At 35.5% G+C, this 22,601-nt stretch overlaps 1 protein-coding gene and 1 long non-coding RNA gene across 3 annotated transcripts; both read left to right on the top strand.

Moving 5' to 3' along the window:
• The first annotated feature begins 685 nt into the window (after nucleotides 1–685).
• On the top strand, nucleotides 686–4,497 carry LOC146649371 (uncharacterized). Of its 2 annotated transcripts, none has more exons than XR_014908295.1 (5): nucleotides 686–775; nucleotides 1,476–1,541; nucleotides 1,892–2,047; nucleotides 2,500–2,592; nucleotides 2,882–4,497. It is a non-coding gene; the product is annotated as an uncharacterized LOC146649371 (long non-coding RNA). The 2 variants fall into 2 exon arrangements; XR_014908296.1 differs by lacking the exon at nucleotides 686–775 and adding an exon at nucleotides 791–932.
• A 13,898-nt stretch (nucleotides 4,498–18,395) lies between these two features.
• LOC146649370 (uncharacterized) lies at nucleotides 18,396–21,831 on the top strand. The gene is made up of 11 exons (XM_085386363.1): nucleotides 18,396–18,591; nucleotides 18,708–18,850; nucleotides 19,024–19,168; nucleotides 19,265–19,308; nucleotides 19,451–19,480; nucleotides 19,794–19,838; nucleotides 20,625–20,663; nucleotides 20,841–20,861; nucleotides 20,962–21,106; nucleotides 21,287–21,361; nucleotides 21,719–21,831. The coding sequence occupies exons 1-11, from the start codon at nucleotides 18,396–18,398 to the stop codon at nucleotides 21,829–21,831; spliced, it is 996 nt and encodes a 331-aa protein (XP_085242489.1).
• The last annotated feature ends 770 nt before the right edge of the window (nucleotides 21,832–22,601 follow it).

Genomic DNA, 22,601 nt, shown 5'->3' with positions numbered 1-22,601 from the left:
CTGGTTTTGTAATTGATAAAGTAGGATGACATTAAGGTTCTGGTCGGGCCTTCTCAAAGCCCAAACCTAAACCCACTTTTGTGGGAGATGTATAAAAGCTGGTTCCATGCCAGGAAATCAACCAATTTAAATGAAGTCTACCTCTTTTGCCAAGAAGAGTGGTCAAATATCTTGCCAAAATTATGCAACAAGTTTGTTAATGGTGATCAAAAGCATCTGAATGAGGTACAACTTGCTACGGGACCTTTATCCTGTCAGGGTTCCTGGGTCGGTGACCCAGTGTTTTCAGTTTTGTTCATGTTCAGTTTATTTTGCCACTTCCATGTGCTCACTTCCTGCTTTTCCTGTGTCAGCTCGTCTTGTGTCATTAGCCAGATTATGTTCAGCTGTGTACTCACCGGTCTCTCATTATCATCCTCACACTCAAAAAAATGAATGAGGTGGATTGTTCAGTGTATATTAATTATTTATTTTCATTTTACTTAAAATATATGTTTTTGTTAAGTTAACATATGTTTTTCTAATCAAGTCTACGTAATTGTGTCTATTATTCAACGTACATAATACTAATGTGTTACTTGATCGCATGACATTTAAGTTAAGTCAATTAGGATCGATATACCTTGTATATCCACAAGGTGGCAGTAATGCAAAAACAGTTGTAATGAAACCGCGCAGAACAAGAAGGTTTCACGGCTTGTGCCTGATCATGCGCAAGACTTCAAATTTAACTGAAAAAGGCTGTTTTGGCGCCAAGCTACTGTTTCTTTGAGAGGTAAGACCACTTTTTTTCTTTGACTATGTTGTGTAGTATCTATATGTCCAGCATGGTTATATTTTGCGTTTGTCTTACAAGACATGTTATATCGTTTGCGTGCGCTTGTTTTACATTAGTTTTACTGGGTCCTGGACATGCTTATTTTGTGGACTGTGTAAGAAACATTTTTATTGTTTTTTGTTTTATTAAGGGATTAGCTACAGGGGTTCATGGGGTTATTCTTTCAAGGGGTTATTTTTCCATTTGCTTTCTTGGGATTCCTTTTCTGTAATCAGAGAGTCGGAAATATCGAATAGGATAGCAAGGATAGCATAAAGTGACATTTAAAATCCAAAAAGTCAAGGGCGAAAGCCACTGTGACACCATTGTTCTGCTCTATCAGTAATCTGTATTATGTAAAAATGGTCTGTAAATACAGCATGTTTCCTAGCGGAGTTATACATATCAATGTAGTTATAAATTACAGTTTGTGAAAGTACACACTTACTTTTTTTAATAAAATTATTCAAGACATATGAGTGGACAGACAATGGAGGTCGACAGACCTGGTGATAATTGCTTCTATAGAAAGTTAGCACATGGCAGTGTCAATCTCTTGCTTTTCTTCTGAGTAGTATTTTATTTAGTTTTAATTCAAACAATAATTTGCTTCTTGAAATTAAGTAATGAATTTCTTGTTTTACTTTATAAATCTCAGATCCTGCCTTTACCTGCTCCCTCCTATACTGATGTGGTGTATGTGGTATTGCTGAGCTTGTATGTGGTATGTGAACTGTTATACTTTTAAAAACAAAACTGTTTTATAAGTTAAGTTTTCTTTTGTGACCCATCCCATGCCCCTGTTATTTCTTCTCCACATCTGAACCATGGTAAAGGTTGCAGTTCAAGGGCCTGAGGCATGAAATTCTTTTCAGATCAGCTGTGATCAATATTTTTTGGAACTTGATAAATAACAATAAAAGCTGTAATGGCTCCATTAGCATTTTGTGTAAATGTTTGTGTTAAAATTATAGCTTTAATGAGGTCTTACTACATTAGTTTTAGTTTGTATATGTGTACATATAGTATGTATATTTACAGTACAGTATGTTGTGTTTGTTGACATATTTTCAGGTGGAAGCAGAATATGTGAGGATTACTACTGCTGCACATGTTCCAAGGCTTTTTACACAACTTGACCAATACACTGACCAGCTCATAAAAGTCTTCAAGAAAAAAGGAGGCGTTGCAGGGAAGAAAATTAGACAAACTTTGGCCCCAGCCACACAGGTGCGTTATTCTGTTGGTAGCAAAATATTATGGCTAATAAGATCATTTTCAAATTTAAACAGCTAGTGTATGGTAGCTGCACAGTGCACTTACATTTATATTAAGCAAGACAAAGTTTGGTACTCAAAACGTTGGAAAATTTAAATTACCTAAACATATGTAAAATCTGATCCCTTGATTTAGGTTAAACCAGAAGTGAATGTTTTTATGTTATGTTTTGAATGCAAAAAAGATGATGTATTAGTTTGTCTTTACCTCCATTATGGACATATATAATGTGGTGGAAACCCTGCCCAACAGGTTAACTATTCATGTCCATGTGATGATTAGTTGGTCTTGTGTACATGTCTATCTGTGCAGTGGATATGTCATTCATTTTGCATATAATGTGAGTTTCTGTCATCCTAAAGTATATCTGTTTTCTCTTCCTGTATCTCTGCCACTCTCTACAGAAGGAAAGTATTGAAAAGGGGAGGGAGTGTGTCCTCAGGGCACTACCTTTTTACCTGAATGAAGACCCAAGCATCCTCTTCAAAGAATAATTGGTTGGTAATTTTAGTTTAGTTTTTTATCTGTATTAAACCAAATTTTGAATAACTAATGTTGTTGCATGTTGTTGTTGTTGTAATTTGCATGGAACCTGTTTAAATGTTTTGGGAAATCTTCTTGTATACCCAAACTATTTATATTTATCGTTGAATCTGTAGTCTGAAATAGTGGCACACTGGGGTGCATGTTCCTAATATTGTGTTTACGTCATTAAAGGGTAGCTTTGGCCCTTTTTCTTTCTTTTTTTAAAACTGGATGCCATTTTTCTATGTTTTTGTGTCTAAGCTACAGCTGTTCAGAGGGAGCTGGAACAAATTACCCTTGCTATCTTTACCATCGAAAGAGCTGATGCCAGCACTCCTCCAGCCGATGTGGGTATAACCATCTAGTGTGTCCTGCATGGCCTGGAAGACCTGGCCTCTGCATGTGCACTCTTAATGGGTGGGATATATGCACTGAATCTCAGTTAACCTCAAGACTGAAAGCTTTCTTTGAAGTACTTCAGAAGCTCTTCCTTCATCTGTATGTCAGCATACTCTTGACCAAGGTACAGTTGCTCAAGAATACACTGAATGAATAAGCCAACCTTTAATTTGGATGATGAATGTTCTGTCAGATGGACAGAAGTTTTTCGGAGGCTGAATGGGAATAAAATGGTAATTTGTAAATGACAGATAACGGGAAAATTACATTTAAGAGAAATTTAGAACATTTTGAAAAGTTTGTAAACTACTACAATTTGAGAGATTTTACTGTTGTGGGGGGCTAGTAAGAGACAATCAAAAGTATTGAGATTTAAAGGATTTAATTGAGAGATGATACTGCACCAGAAATGTTGAAGGGTGGTGTGTATATTAGCGTTCAAGGCATATTGTTATGAGGTGGAAATATGTTCATATTCAGTTTGTGTTACATTGTGTGCATTGTAAAGGTAATTGCAATACATACTAAAAATAAGGGTAAGTTAGGAGGTTGATCTGATATCCTCGTGTTGGTGTTGTTCCCAGATCATCATACTAAATGTTGTTCCAGGATCAACATTGCAAGTGACCAATCAGAATGTTGTGACGTCATACTTTTGCGACTTCGGGAAAAACCGGCGTAAAACAAAAAACTGTACTTAAGCTGCGTGAAACCGCCTCTGTCCGCCGATCAACTGACCCTAACCCTAACCGTAACCCTTTAATAAACAGTAAGCAGAATTGATATTGTCCTTGCAACATTGGAATTTCATAAATGCACGAATGGCTTGGCGCGCAAAAGAATAACGTCACAACAATGTGACAACATTTTCATGATGGTCTGGGAACAACACCAACACGAGGATATCAGATCATCAAAGTTGGGAATGCAGGATGAATGTATATTTTGTGGACTTTTAAAGACGAACAATTGTTTCCATGTTAAAATGTTTACATCTGAAGTTTTTTGCCCAAACACTGGTAAAATAAATGTTGACAGTGGCAAGTGTTAAATGGTTACTGCTGTGCTGTTGCAAAAAAACTGAACGCTGACAAGCTGTTTTATTGTTAGACCATAATGTTGGCATGTTTTGTTAAAGTTTTATTTGGGATGGTGATGTAATTTTCTTTGATTGCTAATATCAGTGGACTATTTATTATTATTATTATTATTATTATTGTTGTTGTTGTTGTTGTTACATAAATTTTTTTTAAATTGTGGCTGTTGAGGTGGACACTTCACTTTGCATTGTTAAAGGAAAGCACTTCATTGGCATTGTGTTACTGGACTGACCCTAAGCAATCATTGCAAATAGCAACTTTGCTATCCATTTTAGACACTAAAAGAAAAAAACACTCACAGACCTTACTAGCATCACATGTGCATAACTCAAGTGTCATCTTATCAATGTGTTATGTGATCTTCAATGCGTTTTTTTTTTTTTCTCTCTTCTATTTCTGGTAGATACAGACATTTAATTTAAAGTCTTGATGTTGCATCTGTCTACATACTGTTAATTACTAACCCTAATGAGCTGTTGTGTTTTATTTTGGACTGGGTTTACACAAATGCTCACTGAATGTGTTGGCAATAAAAGAAATTTTAAAAAATAAGTTGGATGTACTTAATTCATTTGTGTGGAACCTGTTGACAAAATAGATTTATGTAAAACTAATTAATAAAGCACAAGGTGGCTGAAAATATAATATTTGAATTAATCTAACTTAAATTTAACATTTTACTGCCACAAATAAGAAATGTGTTGAAGTAACTAATCTAAACTATCTAACCTGAAAATATATCATCTTTGTTCATACAACATAACTTGATTTAGTTAGTCTTAAACATGTCTTGTTAATCTTAAGTAGTTTTTTTTAAATTAGATGAACTAAAGATTTTTGCTTTAAACTAACATAATTCAATTTCGTGGAACCTGTTGACAAAATAATTTTAATTAAAGTCAACGTTTCATTTTTTTGAGTGCATCAGTCTGTGTATTTAAGCACTCTGTTTCTACTCGTTCACTGTCATGTCATTGATGTTACGTTGTCCTTCCCGTGTGTTCCCTCAGTTCAGTCAGCCATTCAGTTGTCTAGCCAGTCAGTGTCCGTTCACCCTCTGTTCACCCACTCCCTATAATAAACCTTCACCTACCTGCCAGTCCTGCGTTTGGGTTCCTTCTTCCTCGCCTCCACACAACGCCTGACATATCCAAACGTTGGTGGGGGTATATCTGTGTATTTGAGTCAGTATGTATAATTTTGTTCCCTGCATTGATTAGATTAAATCCAAAATACATTCAAATTTGTGTACGAAACTGTCTTTTTAAGGTATTAAAAGATTTATTTTGTACAATCATTTCACCATGGGAAAAAAAACAAATCAAAGAAATCATTAAAAGTCCCATCATGAGTGTATGCAAAACAGATATATGCTTTCTTTTTACATTAACTTTTAACTATCAAGAGTTACAGTAAAAAAAAAAATGCTGCACAAAATGATGAGATGGTTGACAACTTAATTACAAACTGAATTTCCTCCTTAACTTTCCATTTTGTTAATTGGCTACCCAAATGAAATTTTATTTTTTTTATTTTCCTGCAGAGGTAATTAGAGTAATTGGGAACATTGCTGTTAGACAACAACAGGCCACACAACTGTGCTTGGGGAGACAACCACCGCTGCACTGAAATGACAGCTGAATTGTAAGCACTGGACTGGCAAGAAAGCAGAGGAATTTTAAGAGACGGAAAGACAAAACGAAAACGAAAGAGGGGGTTGGGGAGGGAAACAATCATTGGGAGAGGAATGTGCTATCCACAGGGGCTCCTGCTAATTGCCTCGCTCATGAGTTTGTGGGACGTGTTAGTCGACTACTGGATCTGGATCCAGCTCTGCCGCCTCAGGGGTGTTGGCATCTCAGCTCACCAGACGACAGCTCAGTTTGACATGGACTGTTTTTTTTTTCCTTTCCTTCCAGCCATTGCAGCTTTCCTCCCCCAGAGGTTTCCCCCCTATCAGAAGTGGCCTAGCTATGATGGATTGGCATCCTGTGAGTGTCAAACTGCTTTATGGCTCTTTAATGAGGCGATCAGGCACAGGGAGCCTCAACTGCTACTGCCTCTATTGGTGCTTAAATAGGAAATCAAAACAGGTGAAGTTTCATTATAGCTGCTGCTGTTAGCACCTGCCTTCAGTGGCCTTACTACTCCCACGTTAAGACAAAACACCTCTGAGCATGCACACATTTTTTCAGTGAGAATAAAAATTGAAGTATTTTCATATTTCCATTTCCCTCAGCCATTATGTTCATATTTGCATAGGATGTTTGAGATTTGTGTGAATATACTATAAATTATCCTCATTAACATGAAGTTTCCAGAATCCAACTTTAGTGAAAGCTATCCCAATACATTAAGGCAAACAGCATAATTAAGTCTTGTGTTACATTGAAGGGCCATACTGTATTTTTATATGTATAGCATGAATTAAGAAAAACAATTTACACACAGAAACCAGATGTCTTCCCAGGTTCATTTTCACATTATTTTTGGAATTATACCATTAGCGTACCACCAAAGAACAGCCAGCAAGCAGATAGCTTCATTAAATGATGGTGTTACTGCTCACAACAATCTGTTGGTTTAATATATTCTGTATTGACAGTACATCCACCCACACATGCAGTCTGCACATGTGCACAAACCCACACAACTACTTGTGTTTCCTTTTTTTTTTCTGGAAAGATACATGGCACTACACATCCAGCCTCCTCAAACAAACTGTAACAGTCAAAATGGGCACAAAGTGAACCCTGTTGACAAAGAAATCCTCCAATTATTCATAAAAGAAGATACACGAGCAAGCAATTACTCAAACGGAGCCAGCTGTCACAACAGTAATATGACCGTGCGTACGCCATATTCCATCAATCAAGAAACAGCTACATGTTTGTCTCAGCATAGAGCTGCAGTGTGATGAAAATAATCTACCCCAGCAAAATTAGTCATATTTCAAAAGCAAAAATAGGTTTGTTTGTGGCAATGAAGAAATCCCACCAGAACGTATTGTGCATATTTATATTTCTTCAAAACTGCACTGTGTTGGAAAAAGTTACTTGGAAAAACATTCTAGAATTAAAAACTATGTAAACAGAGCATGAACTTTGGATAGTTTTCTCTTTTTTGGTACATATGGAACATTTCCCATGCAAAAAAAAAAACTAGCTATGTCACAAACAATAAACAGGTCACCCCATTTCCCCCTGTTTGTCACATGGTGAACTCAACTACAGTTAAACTCAAGTTCTGAAAGTTCTTTCCAGATAATGGTCATGCACCCCTCTGAATTTCATTAAAATCATATTTGGTTGCATTTTATAACAGTTTAGCAGCAAAAGTAACAAAAGCAGAGGGTAAAATTACCTTTAATCATGCAATAAGACTAAGGTGATTTACTCTCATGGCTAGTAATTCATAAACGGTGCAATTTACCAGGAGTGGGTGGTGGGATTTTTACATTTTCTTGTCCCTGCTTTTGCTAAATTAGCACTTGTCTTATGCCAGTAGCAATGCCACTGTGTAGAGAGGATAATCCATATCTTTTATTATGCCAAGTACAACAGTTTAAGTTTGGTTGCATTAGATCAGTACTACTTTACATCCATGTTGAAGTACCCCGAAAAACTGCATGACATTTGAAACCTTGTTCATGAAATCTGATAACTTTTGAGTGCATCACAGAACAGTTTTTGAACTTGTTTTACATTTTAATTGTTGCAGAATAAAAAAACAAAAGAATAAAAACATAACATTTGTCCTACATTAACCAAGATTTCTTGATTTTCTTACATTTTCTTACATTGTCATGCAGTAAAAGAAGTACTGAACGATTCCTATGGAATTGTTGATAATGCAATAGTGAAGTTTCTGCGATGCCTCAGTTACATCCAGTTAACACTTATGCATTTTCTTTTTAAAAAAAGGCCATATGTGGTAACCTATTTATTTTAAATTAGTAAGAAAATCTCTTTTTTAAATACTCTATTTATGTCCAGCAAAGAATACGCAGTAAGCAATGCAACCTCTATAAGGATAAAGGATTGTGTGTAAAAGGAAACATATCTAATTTGTGCTTCGTTTTATTTATCCAGTATGAAGCAATTAAATTCTCGTATTGGGAAAAAAAAATATTATAAGCACACATTGGTGCTATAGTCAGTTCCTTAAGGACTTGCAAAATTAAAGGCCATCTCATGAGGTCACTGCTTATTTTTTTTTTTTATGATTGAGCCAAAACAGTGAGTTCCAATTTGTCTTGTATCTCCATAGAGGGTGAACATAGAGTTTTCTGATTAGTGTTCCTCTTTAAAAGAAATATGTGTCACAGGAACTGCCTGCAAACAGAACCAATTTCATGCTGCTTTAACACTAAGGAAATCATTTTAATTCAGCAACACAAAGCTGTTCCCAAAACGCAGCAGTCAGATGAAGGCCATAGTGACTCAGGGATTAAATCAACAATACATGGTATTGACATAAAACTCTTTATGTATTCCTTAAATGCAAACTGATCTCAGTGGAGTCAGCATCTCCATGTGGGGCCTACAGATTCAGTGGTATTGCAATTTTATTTGAATTGTGTAATTGCACCTCTGAGAGTTGTGTTTAACAGCACCATGTTTTAAAGTTAGTATAGGTCCTGTACATAAAACAGCAAAGAGTGAGTATACCCGTCCCCTATTCCTCCATTCATATTGGACTGTGCAGTGTTTCATTTATTTTAAATTCAATGTACAGAGAAAAAATCCAACAGGGCAAAGGGAAGGTGTGCAAATCATCGTGGCATAATGTTGGATTTTCACATGGTCATATATCAAACTTTGATACCAACATTTAATGTAGGATTTTTTGCTTGTTTGTTTATTTGTTTTTGATTTTTTGGTTTAGTTTTAGTTTAGTTTTCTAATACCAATGCCAATCATAATTATTGTCTTGAGCTGCATTCCAAAGGGGACTGTTTGAGTGTTTCATGTGCTGGGGCTCAAATTATCTATGCTATAAGTGAGTGACAGTTTGTAAAATAAAAACTAAGAACAGTCACTGCCCAAAACTCATTTTGCTCCATTTCTGTGTAAAAATGGCTTCTTCCGGTTTCTTCCTTTCACAGTTAAAGTCCTTGACATATAAACCGTGTGACTGCTATACAACCAATTAAACTAACCCTGGTGGCCAACTTTAAAATTCTGTACACAGATATATGGGTGGTGTCATGGTCAATAACACCATCGGTCATCTTCTGTCTAACATGCACAAATCTGAATGCAAAAACTTCCTTGAAAATAATTTTTCATTGATAGATAGTCTGCATTTCCTACCAATATGCTAATCATTATTTTATGTCTTACCTTGTCACGCCATGCAATTCTATAATACAAACATTCTGTTTTTAAGAAAGTCGCAACTACTGATCTATTCAGCATTTTGAAGGACCACAGGCTCATACATACTGCCCATCCCAGCAGTATATCATTTCTAAGCATTTAAGTTGTCCATGTACTTAACGTTTTGGCTGGGGTGGCCTTCAGTCGTACTCTGCTTTATATGCAGAATGAATCCATAATGTACATGCTTTGCACCTATAGTGATTCAGAGACCTACTCTGTAAATCCACAAAAAGTCCCTACAACTACAACAAGTGGGGATTATGTAAGGTGAAAAGTGGTTTTGAAACTTTTAATAACTTCAGCCTGGTCCTGTGGAATAAATTCAGTGCTTCGCAAAAATATAAGCACTTCCCATCGAGCATGGCATCATAAACTCAGTTTAAGAAGAGCTATTTGGACATACTTTAGATCCTAATAGTTTGTACAATGTTTTTTAAAAAATGAATTAGGGAAATAAAGCTCTGGTTTTGATGAGCTTTGATTGGTCTGTGCATCAACTTTTTTTAAACATACATTTACTCCACTCTAAACATTTAGATTCATTAGTGACCGTCCAAATAATGTGTCTTAACAACTTCCATCAGCAGATGGAGTTTTGCTCAGTTGTTCTGGAAATGGTCCAGTTATTATAATGTGAATTAAATATCTAATCCTTGAATGTATACCCATCTGTTATTTATCTACAGATTGCTGCTTTGAGAATTGAACGAAAAACAAAAATCAGTAAATCAGCAAGTGGACCCTCAGGAATAAACTATTAAGTTCATGTCACTTTGCTTTATACTGAAAAACCTTTTTTGTTGTTATTCTGATTAATTCGATTTTCTGAAAATGCTGCTAATAATGACTTGGTAGAGGGAGTGCCCATCTTTTTATTCAGTTGAAATATCTTATGATAATTAAGACTTTGAGTTTCTGAATAAAACTTGGACTTTAATTGATTTGAGTGTATATTTAATACAGCCAATGAGCTATTTGGACTAATATTTCTTTTATATTATGGCTGACATAAAGCAGTTATGGTTTCACTGCAATACTTCATGCAAGTTAAATTCCATATATTGGACAATGGCTCTGCAGCACTCTGTTATTACTGAGATGAGCCCTCCAACTTAGCTCATTTCCATCCAAATGTCAGCTTTGATTAATCACCTCTGTGAGAGCCCTTCACCATCCCATGCATCTGCCAAGACCTAGCACCACCACACAGCACACCAACAGACTCTCAAATAGGCCCGTGTTCACTGACAGACAATGGCGTGTCCAGCGGGGTGGCCTGGGGGGGCACAGGCCACCCCCCCCAACCAGACTGGCCACCCCAGGTGCCACCCCAAAGGCAAAACAATAAAATTCAATCAAATATCAAATGTCCGATTATGTTTTCACGGTGACGCTCAGATATCCGAGTGTAAGTGAATGCAGCATCGGCTTCTGCGCTATGTGCATCACGTTAGCAAAGGTAGGAGAGCCAAGCAGGAAAGACGGCACTACCCATACGGTAAAAAAATACATTTTTCCTGGCCAAAATATATTTCAAATATATGGTAAATATATTTTGTATTTGTGATGCTCCAAAAAAATATATTTTTGAAATTTAAAATATATTTCTTTCAAACCAAAATACATTTCAAAAGATATTTGCGTTCAAGAAAATACATTTCCAACCTTTCAGTAGAATATATTTCAAAGTATCCCTTATTTAACCTCTTTGGACCTGGTGTTCACATATGTGGACGTCACATTTTGGGTTATTTAGACCAAAATACTCAATTTTGCTCTACAAGGGCCTGATATCCATATCCGAGGACATTATACTGCTACTGTTCTATCAAAATTTTAAACAAATATCCTCATTTGTGGCTCTTATTTTTCTTAAAAACAAAAATAAGTTAAAAGAAAATCTGGTAATTCTTTGTTTTTACATTCATCGGGTCCCAATATGCCCAAATATCAAAGAGAAATTAAAAATGCATGTCGTGGAAGAGTTCGGGTCTTAGGAGGTTAAAATGTATTTAGTGCCATAATAATAATAAAAGTAACAACATCTGCATCTAATCACATCTGCAAACACAGTTGGATTCAAACAAAACACAGTCAAAGGTCTAGCAAGAATTAGGTTATTTATTCATTTGCTTACAGTATTTCACATTAGACAATATTAGCATTCACTTGACTTTGAAATTAATAGTCATTGATACAGTACACAAAATACAACTGCTATGTACACTTTAGTTTTTGACAATATATACAATATAGTACTTAAAGAAACAGTCCACTTTTTTTGAAAATAGGCTCATTCTCCATCTCCCTCAGAGTTAAAAAGTTGAGTTTGACCATTAAGTCTTTGGTCATTTTTCTTTTTTCTTTTTTACAGATTATACAAAAATCATAAGCACAATGTTAATTTTGTTGAGCAAAATTAAACAGCACTTCAAATTAAGCGAACAATCACTATGTTACAACAGTTATTATGCTCATGACTGGCTGTGTGCCACTGATGGCAGGGTATTTTCAGATGTCCTGTGGATCATTGATGAGCTCATATGACTCATAGATGAGCATCAAAACAATAGTTTGCTGATGAAGTGTTCAGAAACTGAGATTCCCTTCTAGTTACACAACAAAAGCCCAAAACCTATAAAAAGAAGTGTGTCCTCTGTCCTCTGCCTACCCCCATTTTGCTTTGTTATTTTGTGTTTTCCCCCTCCAGTGCTGGTAAGTAGGCCATGTTAATTTAATGTAATGTATATCTGACGTTTTGCCATTTAATGTTTAATTATGTATGTTTTTTTTATGAACTGGTTTAAAATCACTTCAGAAAAATACCACATGGCAGAAAATCATGTTTTCTCGTGTTTAACCTTATTTAAGGAATTCACACTGATTAATGAGTCTAAAAATGTAATTGACTTTTAGTTTTTCAGTGTGAATGATCAGACATTTGCATTTGATCTCTGCAGCAAGAATACCTGTCAGATGCCCAAGACGTTTTGATACTGGTTCAAAATAACTTGGATTTGAGGCACAGAGACTATGCTTTGCTCGTTCATAGAATCTTCCAATGGCATAACACATCTCTCCACTTTCATTTTGACATATTACAAATCGTTTAATGTTAAAGAAATTTTGATCATCATCATTCAACATAACAGTGAATGAATTACGTTTGACTACACGACTGTAATCTTCTGAGTGAAACACCTTGCCATTTGTAATGATTCGTTGAAAGTACTTTACTCTGCTCCTTTGTACCCCATAACGACTCAGTGCCATATAGTCATCCCTCCTAATTAATCGCACTTTAGGATGATTAAGTGCAGTGATACCATGTGTGCGAGTTACATCTTTTAACTATTTAGGTCTTGTTAGAGATTCAAATATCTCCTTGCATTCATTTGAGGCATCTTTCAGTAAAGTCTGGCCATAAAATGGTAAGGCCTTCTGTAGCCAGAACATTTTTACAATCTGTAGCGCAACCCCTTGAGTGCTTTTGATCATGTCTAGTAGTTTAGCATTGTAAGACTCAAACACAAAGGCGGAATGAGCCCACAAAGGCCCCCAGTTAACTACACTCCTTGGTAAATGGAGGCAAAGATGGACATTATAAGACAGATTAGCTTCCCCATAGAATACCTCCATGTCTTTCACAAAATCTGTTAGAAGTGCCTCAGACTCAGTAATCTGCTCTCTAGTTATATTTTCGCCCAACAGAAGGGATACTCCCTTGACTAGTTTAGACCAGTGATTCAGTAGTGGTTCTGGCAATACACCTTTCAGTACAGGTAAGCTATAATAAAAGAGCCACATATACCACTCATGGGCTTTCCAAAATTTCCTCAATGTGACAGACCTTGGCACACGAGGTACATTACATGGCGGTTTAATCTTTAAAAGCATTTCATCTAACAGTTTTGTAGACCTACCTATATACCAGTGCTTTTCATGGTTTTCACTGTTTAACCACAGCCCTGTTACAGTTCTTGCAACACCCAGAAGTACTGAATGCATATAGTCTGGGACAGACCCTTCGATAATATCAAAACTGGGAAGTCTACACAACATACTTGGCCCTTTAACACCCATAACAGCTTTACCAGACTGTAGCGCAGCTTCTACAAATTCATTAGTTTGTTCCTGATTGCGGAGCTGAATGTCCTTCTGAAAAGGATATACACGAGTGAATCCTCTGCCTTTTTCAACTACCTTTCCTTCATGAAGGCAGTAGGAGCATCCATATTCACCATTAAACTGTTTAAAATTTTGGATCACAGGTCTGGCAACTGAGTCACTCATTAGAATTAGAGGGATTACTTTTGTATTGACAGAAACGCCTTTGTCATCTTCCCATGTGAAACCACTGTCCTGTAGGCCCACACACTCATCAATGAAAGGTTTTAAGAAACTTCTCATGTGAGGCTTCTCATCCCCGAACCATAGTGCACAAAGGAGTACATTATCCTGTCTTGTTTTCAATGGCAATTCATTAATGGTGCAAAAAAGGGGCCAAATACTACAAGGGGACTTTTTAAAAACTGGCACACCATCACAGCTAAATGTTAAGCTGAGGGTTTGAAGGGCCGTTTCTGAACCACTTAAAGCTTTCTGATACAAAAAACCATCACAAATGTCACTGAGAGAAGTAGATGTTTCTGTTTGCCTCCCTATTAATTCATCTGTAATTCCTGGCATTCTCAAGAGATTTTTGAGTTGATCTTCCAAGGAGAGGTATATGAAAAAGTTATTGGTAAACCTACTTGCTTTGTCATAGGTGCTGTTGCATTGAACACAATGAACTTGGTCCAGTTCAGCTGACATTATATTACTGCACTGTTCACACACATAACAGATTTTCATGATGTCTTTTGTATCATCAAAAGCTTTGTAAAATGAATATTTTGTCCTGCATGCTGCATCACTGCCACCAACAACATTAAGGATTTTCATGATATCTTCAAGACAGTCATTGGTCAAACTGTGTTTGAGCTTAAGTGCCAGAAGTAGTAGTTGATTTTGCTCTTTAGTTTGACCTGAATCCACTGGGACCTCTATCTGAACAGGACCTGCAGTGCACTCTTCATCATTAGTCATCAGCAGAGTTCTGTCTTCTGGAAGGGTGTCTGGGATTTCCTTGAAAAGAGAAGCGAGAGAGAGAATTATGATTATGGGTCCTGTAAGCAAATCTTCAGTGTAAGAGCATTAACCTAGTGGACTCATAGACGCATTCATGTCTATATCGGTGAGATCTGCCCTGTAACCGTCTTCTCTGTATTTATGCATCTCTTTTTTTAACATTACAGCAGAAATTTGAAATTGGTCTCATTCACTAATTGTGCACTATTTGACATGTCCATTCAGTCTTGCCAAAATCTAAGTGTGCTTAGGCTGTCAAAATGAATGCTTAGTGCTTTCTTTCATGATAAATTCTGTAAGAATATATGATTGCAGTAGAAAGTAGAAATTACCGTAAAAATCATAATTAGAACAATGATTACTTGTTTTATTTTTTCTTGTTCAATGCACTAATTCATGAATATTCTTTAAAAAATAATGTCTAGAAATGTAATGATCTTTTTGATTTCATTTCTTGACTTGAAAATTCAACTAACTATTGTGTACTTATTTCGAGAAATCTATAGTCCAATACTCAGAATAAATTTAATTTAGGTTTATGCATTAAAAGTGTTTTCATTACAGTTAACCCAAAATGTTTGTATTCCAACACTAACCTTAAAAAGAGACCAATAAGATTATTATTAATATTAATATGAATCAAGCATTTATTATTTGTTATAACTGAGGTAATTAAATGCTAAGGGATAAGATAAAATGGATGATAAGATAAAAGGAATAAAATGTTATTTTGGTAATCATCACCCTCAAGTTGTTCTAAACCTATTTCTTTGTTCTGTTGAACACAAAAGAAGATATTTTCAAGAATGTTGGTAACCAGTTTCTTGTCCCTACTGACTTCCATAGTGTTGTTATTTCATACTATGTCCATACTATGTCAATGGGGACCAGCAACTGTTTGGTTATCAACATTATTTTGTTCAAAAGAAATTCATACAGGTTTATAAGAGTGAGCAACTTAAGAGTGAGCAATTGATTAGAGAATTTACATTTTTGGTTGAACTGTTCATTTATGAATTTACAAAAATGCAAATTGAACCACCAATCATATCATAAGGCATACCTTTTGACATTCCTTGATAACATTCTGAAGTTCTTCTTCTGCAACCTTAATTCTGAAAAAGAAAATATACAATAAAGAAAATAGAAATTGCTTATTGCTATATTTGAACTCTAAGTGAACTGCTATTAACACGATAAAGATGTGATCACTTATAAAGATGTTTATTGATCAGTAATAAGCAGATTAGACATAGCCTAGCTACATTCCCTGTTTAAAAGAGCCAACTCCAACTCCAGATCATTCATTTGGGAGCCAGAGTACCTTATGGTATGGTAATTTATAAAGATCATTTTTTCCTTACAATTTTCATTGTGGCTATTAATTACATTTGATAAAATTTACTTAGAATGATGTTTATACCATTGTTTTAAGCAACTGCATGTCCTATTTTTACAAGAACATAAGCTGAAAACACTAATTGAAAATCCTTCAATGCTATTCTGGAGTATTAAGCCCCAAATGTCTATTACACATTGGCTTTGTTTATTCTTGATAAAAAACAAACAAACATCTTAAGCATGCAGTGGACAATTATTTGCCACTTTGAACGATTACATAATTGTGGCATCCTTAGTGATTGCCACTAGATTTATTGATTGTGCGGCCCTATGGCATTCGTTAATGTTAACCCCTGGAGGGTCTTAGAAAAATGCATACACTATCGGTCTTAGAGCCACAAATCGACCACGCCCAAAAAAGCGCTATAAAAAATTTATATATTAATATTTTTTTCCACTTTAAATTAGCCAATCTTTTAGACCTACTTCTCCTTGAAATATTCATGTCAAGTTTTAATTACATTTCGCGGATTTTAACCCTTTATATCCCGGTTTCGTCACATGAGCGCACTGCTTTTTTTGCCCCAAAAAACAAAAAACTTGAATATTTTCCAAAAAAAACATTTGAGGTAATATTCAATTGTTATTATAATTAGGCCTTTAGATGGACTAAAGATTGGCACCAAGAGTCATTTCGATCGCCTTTTATTTTTTTTCCAGGAGCGCATTTCATAAAATGCACACTATCGACCACGCCCAAAAAGTGCAATAAAAATATTAAATATTAATTTTTTTTTTCACTTTAAATTGGTCAGTCTTTTAAAACTACTTCTCCCTGAAATATTCATATAAAGTTTTAATTATATTTTCGTTGTTTTAACCTTTTAAATTACAAAAAAACTAAAAAAAAAACTAAAAAACTAAATATTTTCCCAAAAAAACATTTGAAGTAATATTTGATTGTTATTATAATTAGGCCTTTAGATGGACTAAAGATTGGCACAAACAGTCATTTCGATCGCCTTTTATTTTTTTTTTCAGGACCAGAAAATGGTCTCCAGGCGGCAAATGCTCCTCCTCTAGGCCGAAATAAGTGCATGTTGCCGGGGTAAGTCGCGACGATCACCGGGGCACGATCACCGGGGACTGCTTTTTCCAGCCCACACGTCCGATACCACGTGACAACAAATACGTCATTTCCTGTTGACTAAAAAAAAAAAGCACCCTCTCATGGTCCTAGGGACCAAAAAATGGTCCCGCACGATCAGCCCGCTGTTTTCCAGCAGAGGTCAAATGTGAAGCAAGGGCGCCACCCGGTGGACAAATAAAAAAATTACAACTCTAAGGCCAGTACTGCAAGCGGAAGCGGAAGCATTACCGATCACGATCGATTTGACCGTAATTTTTTTGCCGTGAAAAATAGCGTTTATAATGGGTTTCAATGGGGGCACAAATCGACCACTAGCTAGGTCCGATAGCGTAAGTTTATCGCTAGCTTAGCCACTGAAGCTAATTTCCGGAAGTCATACTGAAATTTTAACAGTAAATGTGACCGAACTTTTTTTTGCAGACTTTCGCTATATTCCATTCAACACTGTGCAAATGGCATGTAATCGAAATTTGAAAAAGCCACAAATCGACCCTAAGACCCTCCAGGGGTTAAAGAGTGAGGGATATTACATTACCAACACACCTTTCTTTTTGTGCCCATCTCCGTTTGGTTCTTGAAGGAATTTCCTCTTCAGGATCAGTTAGATAACGTTTATACGGAATCCTTTCAGGAGGCTCGCTCATTTTGACTCACACGTGACCTGTTGATGACATTAAAATCACATTGAAGAAAACATCGAGGATTGTAAAACAGAAACTGCAACATATAAAATAAATGTAGTGAAATATATGCTTACCGAGCAGTTTTCCAGGGAGTTCGCAAAATTTCAGCGTCTTCTTCCGCGAGCGTCTGCACACGCAATGGAGACCTTAACAAAAACTTTAAAAACTTAAACGTAAAGTCCCAAAAACGTCCGTCTTTGTACGTCACAGGATTAATCGAAAAAAAGGTACTTAAAACAATATAATATGTTTTTTCTATGAAATCTATGCTCGCCAGAGATTATTCAAAAAATGCAGCGTCTTCGTTCTAGATCTGTAGGTTGTGTGAAAGTGTAAAGGTTAATGAGCGGAGCAGAGTATGCGCATGCGCGTTGCCATTGTGCTTTTTATAAATAAAGATAAAATAAAAAGTAAATATTGAAATATTCCCAAACATGTGCAATGAACGCGCAAAAAATATTAATAATAGTAATAAAAAAAATTATTAGTTGTTTTTTCTTCTCCCCCCTCCCCCCCTTTTTTTTTGAAATATAACCGACGTTTGAGGCGCGAAAGGCCGATATACAGACGGGAAGACACAAACGGATAATGTTCGCGTTAATTAAGTGGTCGGAAGATGGAAAGTTCTCAATTCTGCCGACTGAACACATTCGGGATTTTGATGAGGAGGAATACTTAAACGGTTTGGAGGAAAAGGACATTTATTTGGTGGAGTGGCGACAAGGCGCCAAGGAGCCAAAAGGCGGGTGGCCGGTCTATGAAGCCTCCATCATTAAGCTAGCAGGTGCCTTTTCTCCAGTATAATATTACTTTATTGTCGCTTATTTGTTAATCAAAATATGTAACTTAATTATATTATGATGTACTTTAGCCTTTTTTATTATTATTCTGCCTCCTCAGAAAGGGAAAAAACTTTGCAAACAAAGCTTAAGGAAATCGAAGAACAACTACCCAAGCCAGAGGTGCTTAAGAGAAAAAGTAAACCTTCTATGAAACTCCTTGAGGCCACAGAGGTCACAGACGAACCGGCAGCTAAGAAAAAGGTGAGTGTTCGCCGCGTACACACACAGACATATATACTAATATATATATATACCTGTTTTGTGTATATATATATGTATGTGTAACCCCCCCCCCCCCCCCCCCAACATTTTGAGATCATTCCTTCATACAGAAGGTGGCTTTTAAAGAGAGAGTTTTTTGTTTCATTTCTTAGGCATACCCAACAGACCAACAAAACGATCTAAAGTTATGGAATGAAAAGAAACTTGAACATCTACAGCGTGTCATTAATCAGTTGAGAGAAGAGAACTCGAATCTAAAAAGAGAGAACGATAGGCTGAAAAATGAAATACTTGAAAGTAAGTACTGTACTATTGCATGTTTTATGTGTGTGTTTACACTTGTCATATACAATAACTATCAAAACCTATTCACATTTAATTTCACTTTCACAGAAATCCCACCTCTCCTTCAGGCTACACAGCATTTAATTACCAAGGTTAGAAACAAAGCACAGTTATCCTTCATTAATAATCACTAATTACAATGTTCCACATTTCCTTGCCTTTTTAATCATTTTGAGACCTTTTGGAGTTTTTTTGGGGTTGTTTAGCAGTAATGTTTGTGCCTATTTATTTTAGCCCATGAAAATGAATGCAGATCTTCCTGACGTAAGTAAAATCTAATTAATTTTTTGTCATTACCATTAATTTTGTTGCTTTGTTGTTTTTGTGCAGTTTGCAATCATATAAACCTAACAAGCATCAGTCAGCAGTGTGCCTAACCTAAACAGATTCTTGCTTTATTCACATATGTAGTTATATGTACTTGTACATTGTACCTAGGGTTGCGACGACTTGGCACCGCCCCATTGTTGTGACAGCCCTGATTGTACTTGTACACTGCATCGGAACAGGGAACAGTCTGCCACATTAATGTATTTTTAAATGACTTGTTTCTAATACATCAGTTTTTCTCTTACAGATGTCAAAGTCTCAACCTGATGCTGCCCTCCCTCATCCTCCTAAAGTAAGTATTAGTTGTTGTGGTTTTTTACGCAGTGTCTGTGTCACGTGATATTATGTCACATGCTAAGCATAACTATTGAAATAATAACTGTTTTATAACAGATTTTCCCAAACACTAGCTATGTTTGTTGTCATTCAGACCAGTACTACTGGTTAGACATTGCTTAATAAGGATTGTGTTTTTTTAGCTGCCATCACCAGTGTGTGAATGGGTTGATGACTGAATGTGTAAAGCGCTTTGGGGTCCTTAGGGACTAGCGCTATACAAATACAGGCCATTTACCATATAATTGATATTCCCGATTAATTTCTCATCTCTGATTGAATGCCTTTGTTTGTTTGCCTTTTTTTGACCATAACAAGACATTTTTGCAGGATATATATGGTGAATTTATATGCATAGATACAGTCGTAGTGCTTGACACATGCACAGAGCAGTAGATGGACTAGTAGGGAAATAATTACAATCATGATGTTGATTGCTGATGTCAGTATATATATTTTAGAGGAATGTTTTGTTTTTCACCCAAAATGAACTATATTCTTCAGAAGAGATTTTTTACCCCACTGGATTCTTATATATTGTTGTTTTTTTTGCTTGTTTGTTTGTTTGTTTTTTCTCCAGAACATGTATGCTGTACCTATTTACTTGAATTGTATAGATATACATGACTTACAAGGTTTAGATTGTTGTGCAACATTGTCACATTCTGATATTTATTCAGTGGTTTTATGGCAGTCAATGTTATGTGTATTTTTTTTAATCTTTAAATATTCTCCTTTATAGGTGCCCAACTCTTCATGCAAAGCGTCTGGGGATTCTAAAGTAAGTATTTTTGATTCTGCTTTGTTCCACCGCGAAATGTCAATCTTTCTTATTAAAGTGTAAAGACTCAATCATCTAAGTTATTCTGAGTTCTTCCTTCTTTCATTTAGTTTACCAGTAATACTCTGTCTGTAACAACATTGTTGACTTCATATGTATGTGTTTATTTATTTAAAGGGTTCCAGTGATGCTGAATATGTAAGTAATTTTGCTGAGAATTTAGGTAGGTGCAAACTCAAATGTGTTTTTTAAAAACAATTTATATTGAAACACTCTTTTTATGTGATTGCAACCACAGGTGGAGTTAGCACATGCTACAGGGGTAAAAATTCTGAAACATCAGTGGGCTACTGCTCTTCAGGCCCAAACACCCACTTCAATGGTGCGTGTTCTTCTGATGGCCGTCTTCCCACTGGAGGTTTTGATCCAGAGCAATTTAAAAGGTAAACAGCTTTGAAACTTAGTTCCAATGGTTAGCTAATAGTATTTTAAAAAGCCTACTTCTCTGTCACCAGTTTCTTTACCAAAAAGCATAATATTGTAGTTCAAATGTTTAGATGAACAAAGATCAGATTTTTGGAAATTTAACTAGCCAGACACTCAAATGTTAATGCTTTTTATAGGAGGACACAGCAAAACAGACATCGGCGCAGAGCGAAGAACTGCCCTTGATAAAGAAACCATGACAGCCATATATAGTAAGTGAAGACTGTGTATCTAAAATTGCATACTGCACAAGTAACTCACTTTGCAACAATAAAAATTGCACAGATAGGTGATGAAGCATTGAAGTGGTTGGACTCAGACAAAGAAGGTCAACAGATTGAATGATGGAGAGTAAGGATAGATGACCAAAAGGGGTGTTAGTATTACTGTAATGTGAACTGGATAGACTTTCCATCGAGGGGGGAAAAAAAGGTAAAATTATGTGGAAAATATATCTGTATCTCTATAAACGGAAATATCTGTTTGCTAAATGAAGCTAGCTAATTTAAATCATGTTTTTATTTTAACTCTGATAAAAGTACTAGAACTGTGACTTTTGTTTGTTACAGTGGCGGTAAGGAAGAGGTTCCCCAATGTATCCAGAGGGGCTTTGGGGATTGCAGTCAATTCAAAGCTGGGGGAACTCAGACTGTTGGAAAAGAAAAAAAAAGTTACATTTTAAATATGTTTTATGTTCGTACACACCCACATATATATATCTATATATATATATATATGTGTGTGTGTGTATTCCTCTGCTTGTTATTGATCAGTAAACATCTTTGAGTGATCACATTTTTATTGTGTTAATAGCAGTTCACATCAAATTCACAGTATCGTTACTTATAAGTGTTTGTTGCAGTTGCATTTTGTATAGTAAAATGTATGTATATATATATATGTGTGTGTGTGTGTGTGTGTGTGTGTGTGTGTATATATATAATTTTTATTTTTTAAAAATTTTACAATTTTTAAGAATGTTATGAAAATAAAGTTGTATAATGTATGTTCCTAGCTTGATTTATATGCTGTGTTTGTTTTAGATATCAAATAAAGATTTTCAGTTGTTACATGTGAATGTGTTTTCTTCGACTGAAATATATGAAGGGTAAAATATATTTTTGAAAGATTTTTAATTAATTTTCAATTATATTTTGAAATATATTTCAAAATATACAAAAATTGGCCAAAAAATATATGCGCTAAAATACATTTCAAAATATATAAATATATTTTGAAATGTATTTTAGCGCATATATTTTTTGGCCAATTTTTGTATATTTTGAAATATATTTCAAAATATATTTCAAAATATATTTTTTACAGGAAACAATTTTTCGGTGAAAGAAAATGAGGACAGAATAAATGTCCCGGTAAGTAATATTAAGTTTGTTGAGTTTAGTAAACTTCGGTGAAATTAGAATACCAAGGAAAAAAATAACACTTAAAGAA

This window comes from Rhamphochromis longiceps, linkage group LG17 (assembly GCF_057381845.1).
Source record: "Rhamphochromis longiceps isolate RC_006_pf linkage group LG17, R_longiceps_female_GT1.1, whole genome shotgun sequence".
NCBI lineage: Eukaryota > Metazoa > Chordata > Actinopteri > Cichliformes > Cichlidae > Rhamphochromis > Rhamphochromis longiceps.
The sequence above is the reverse complement of the archived record's forward strand: the minus strand, read 5'-3'. Positions and strand labels throughout refer to the sequence as shown.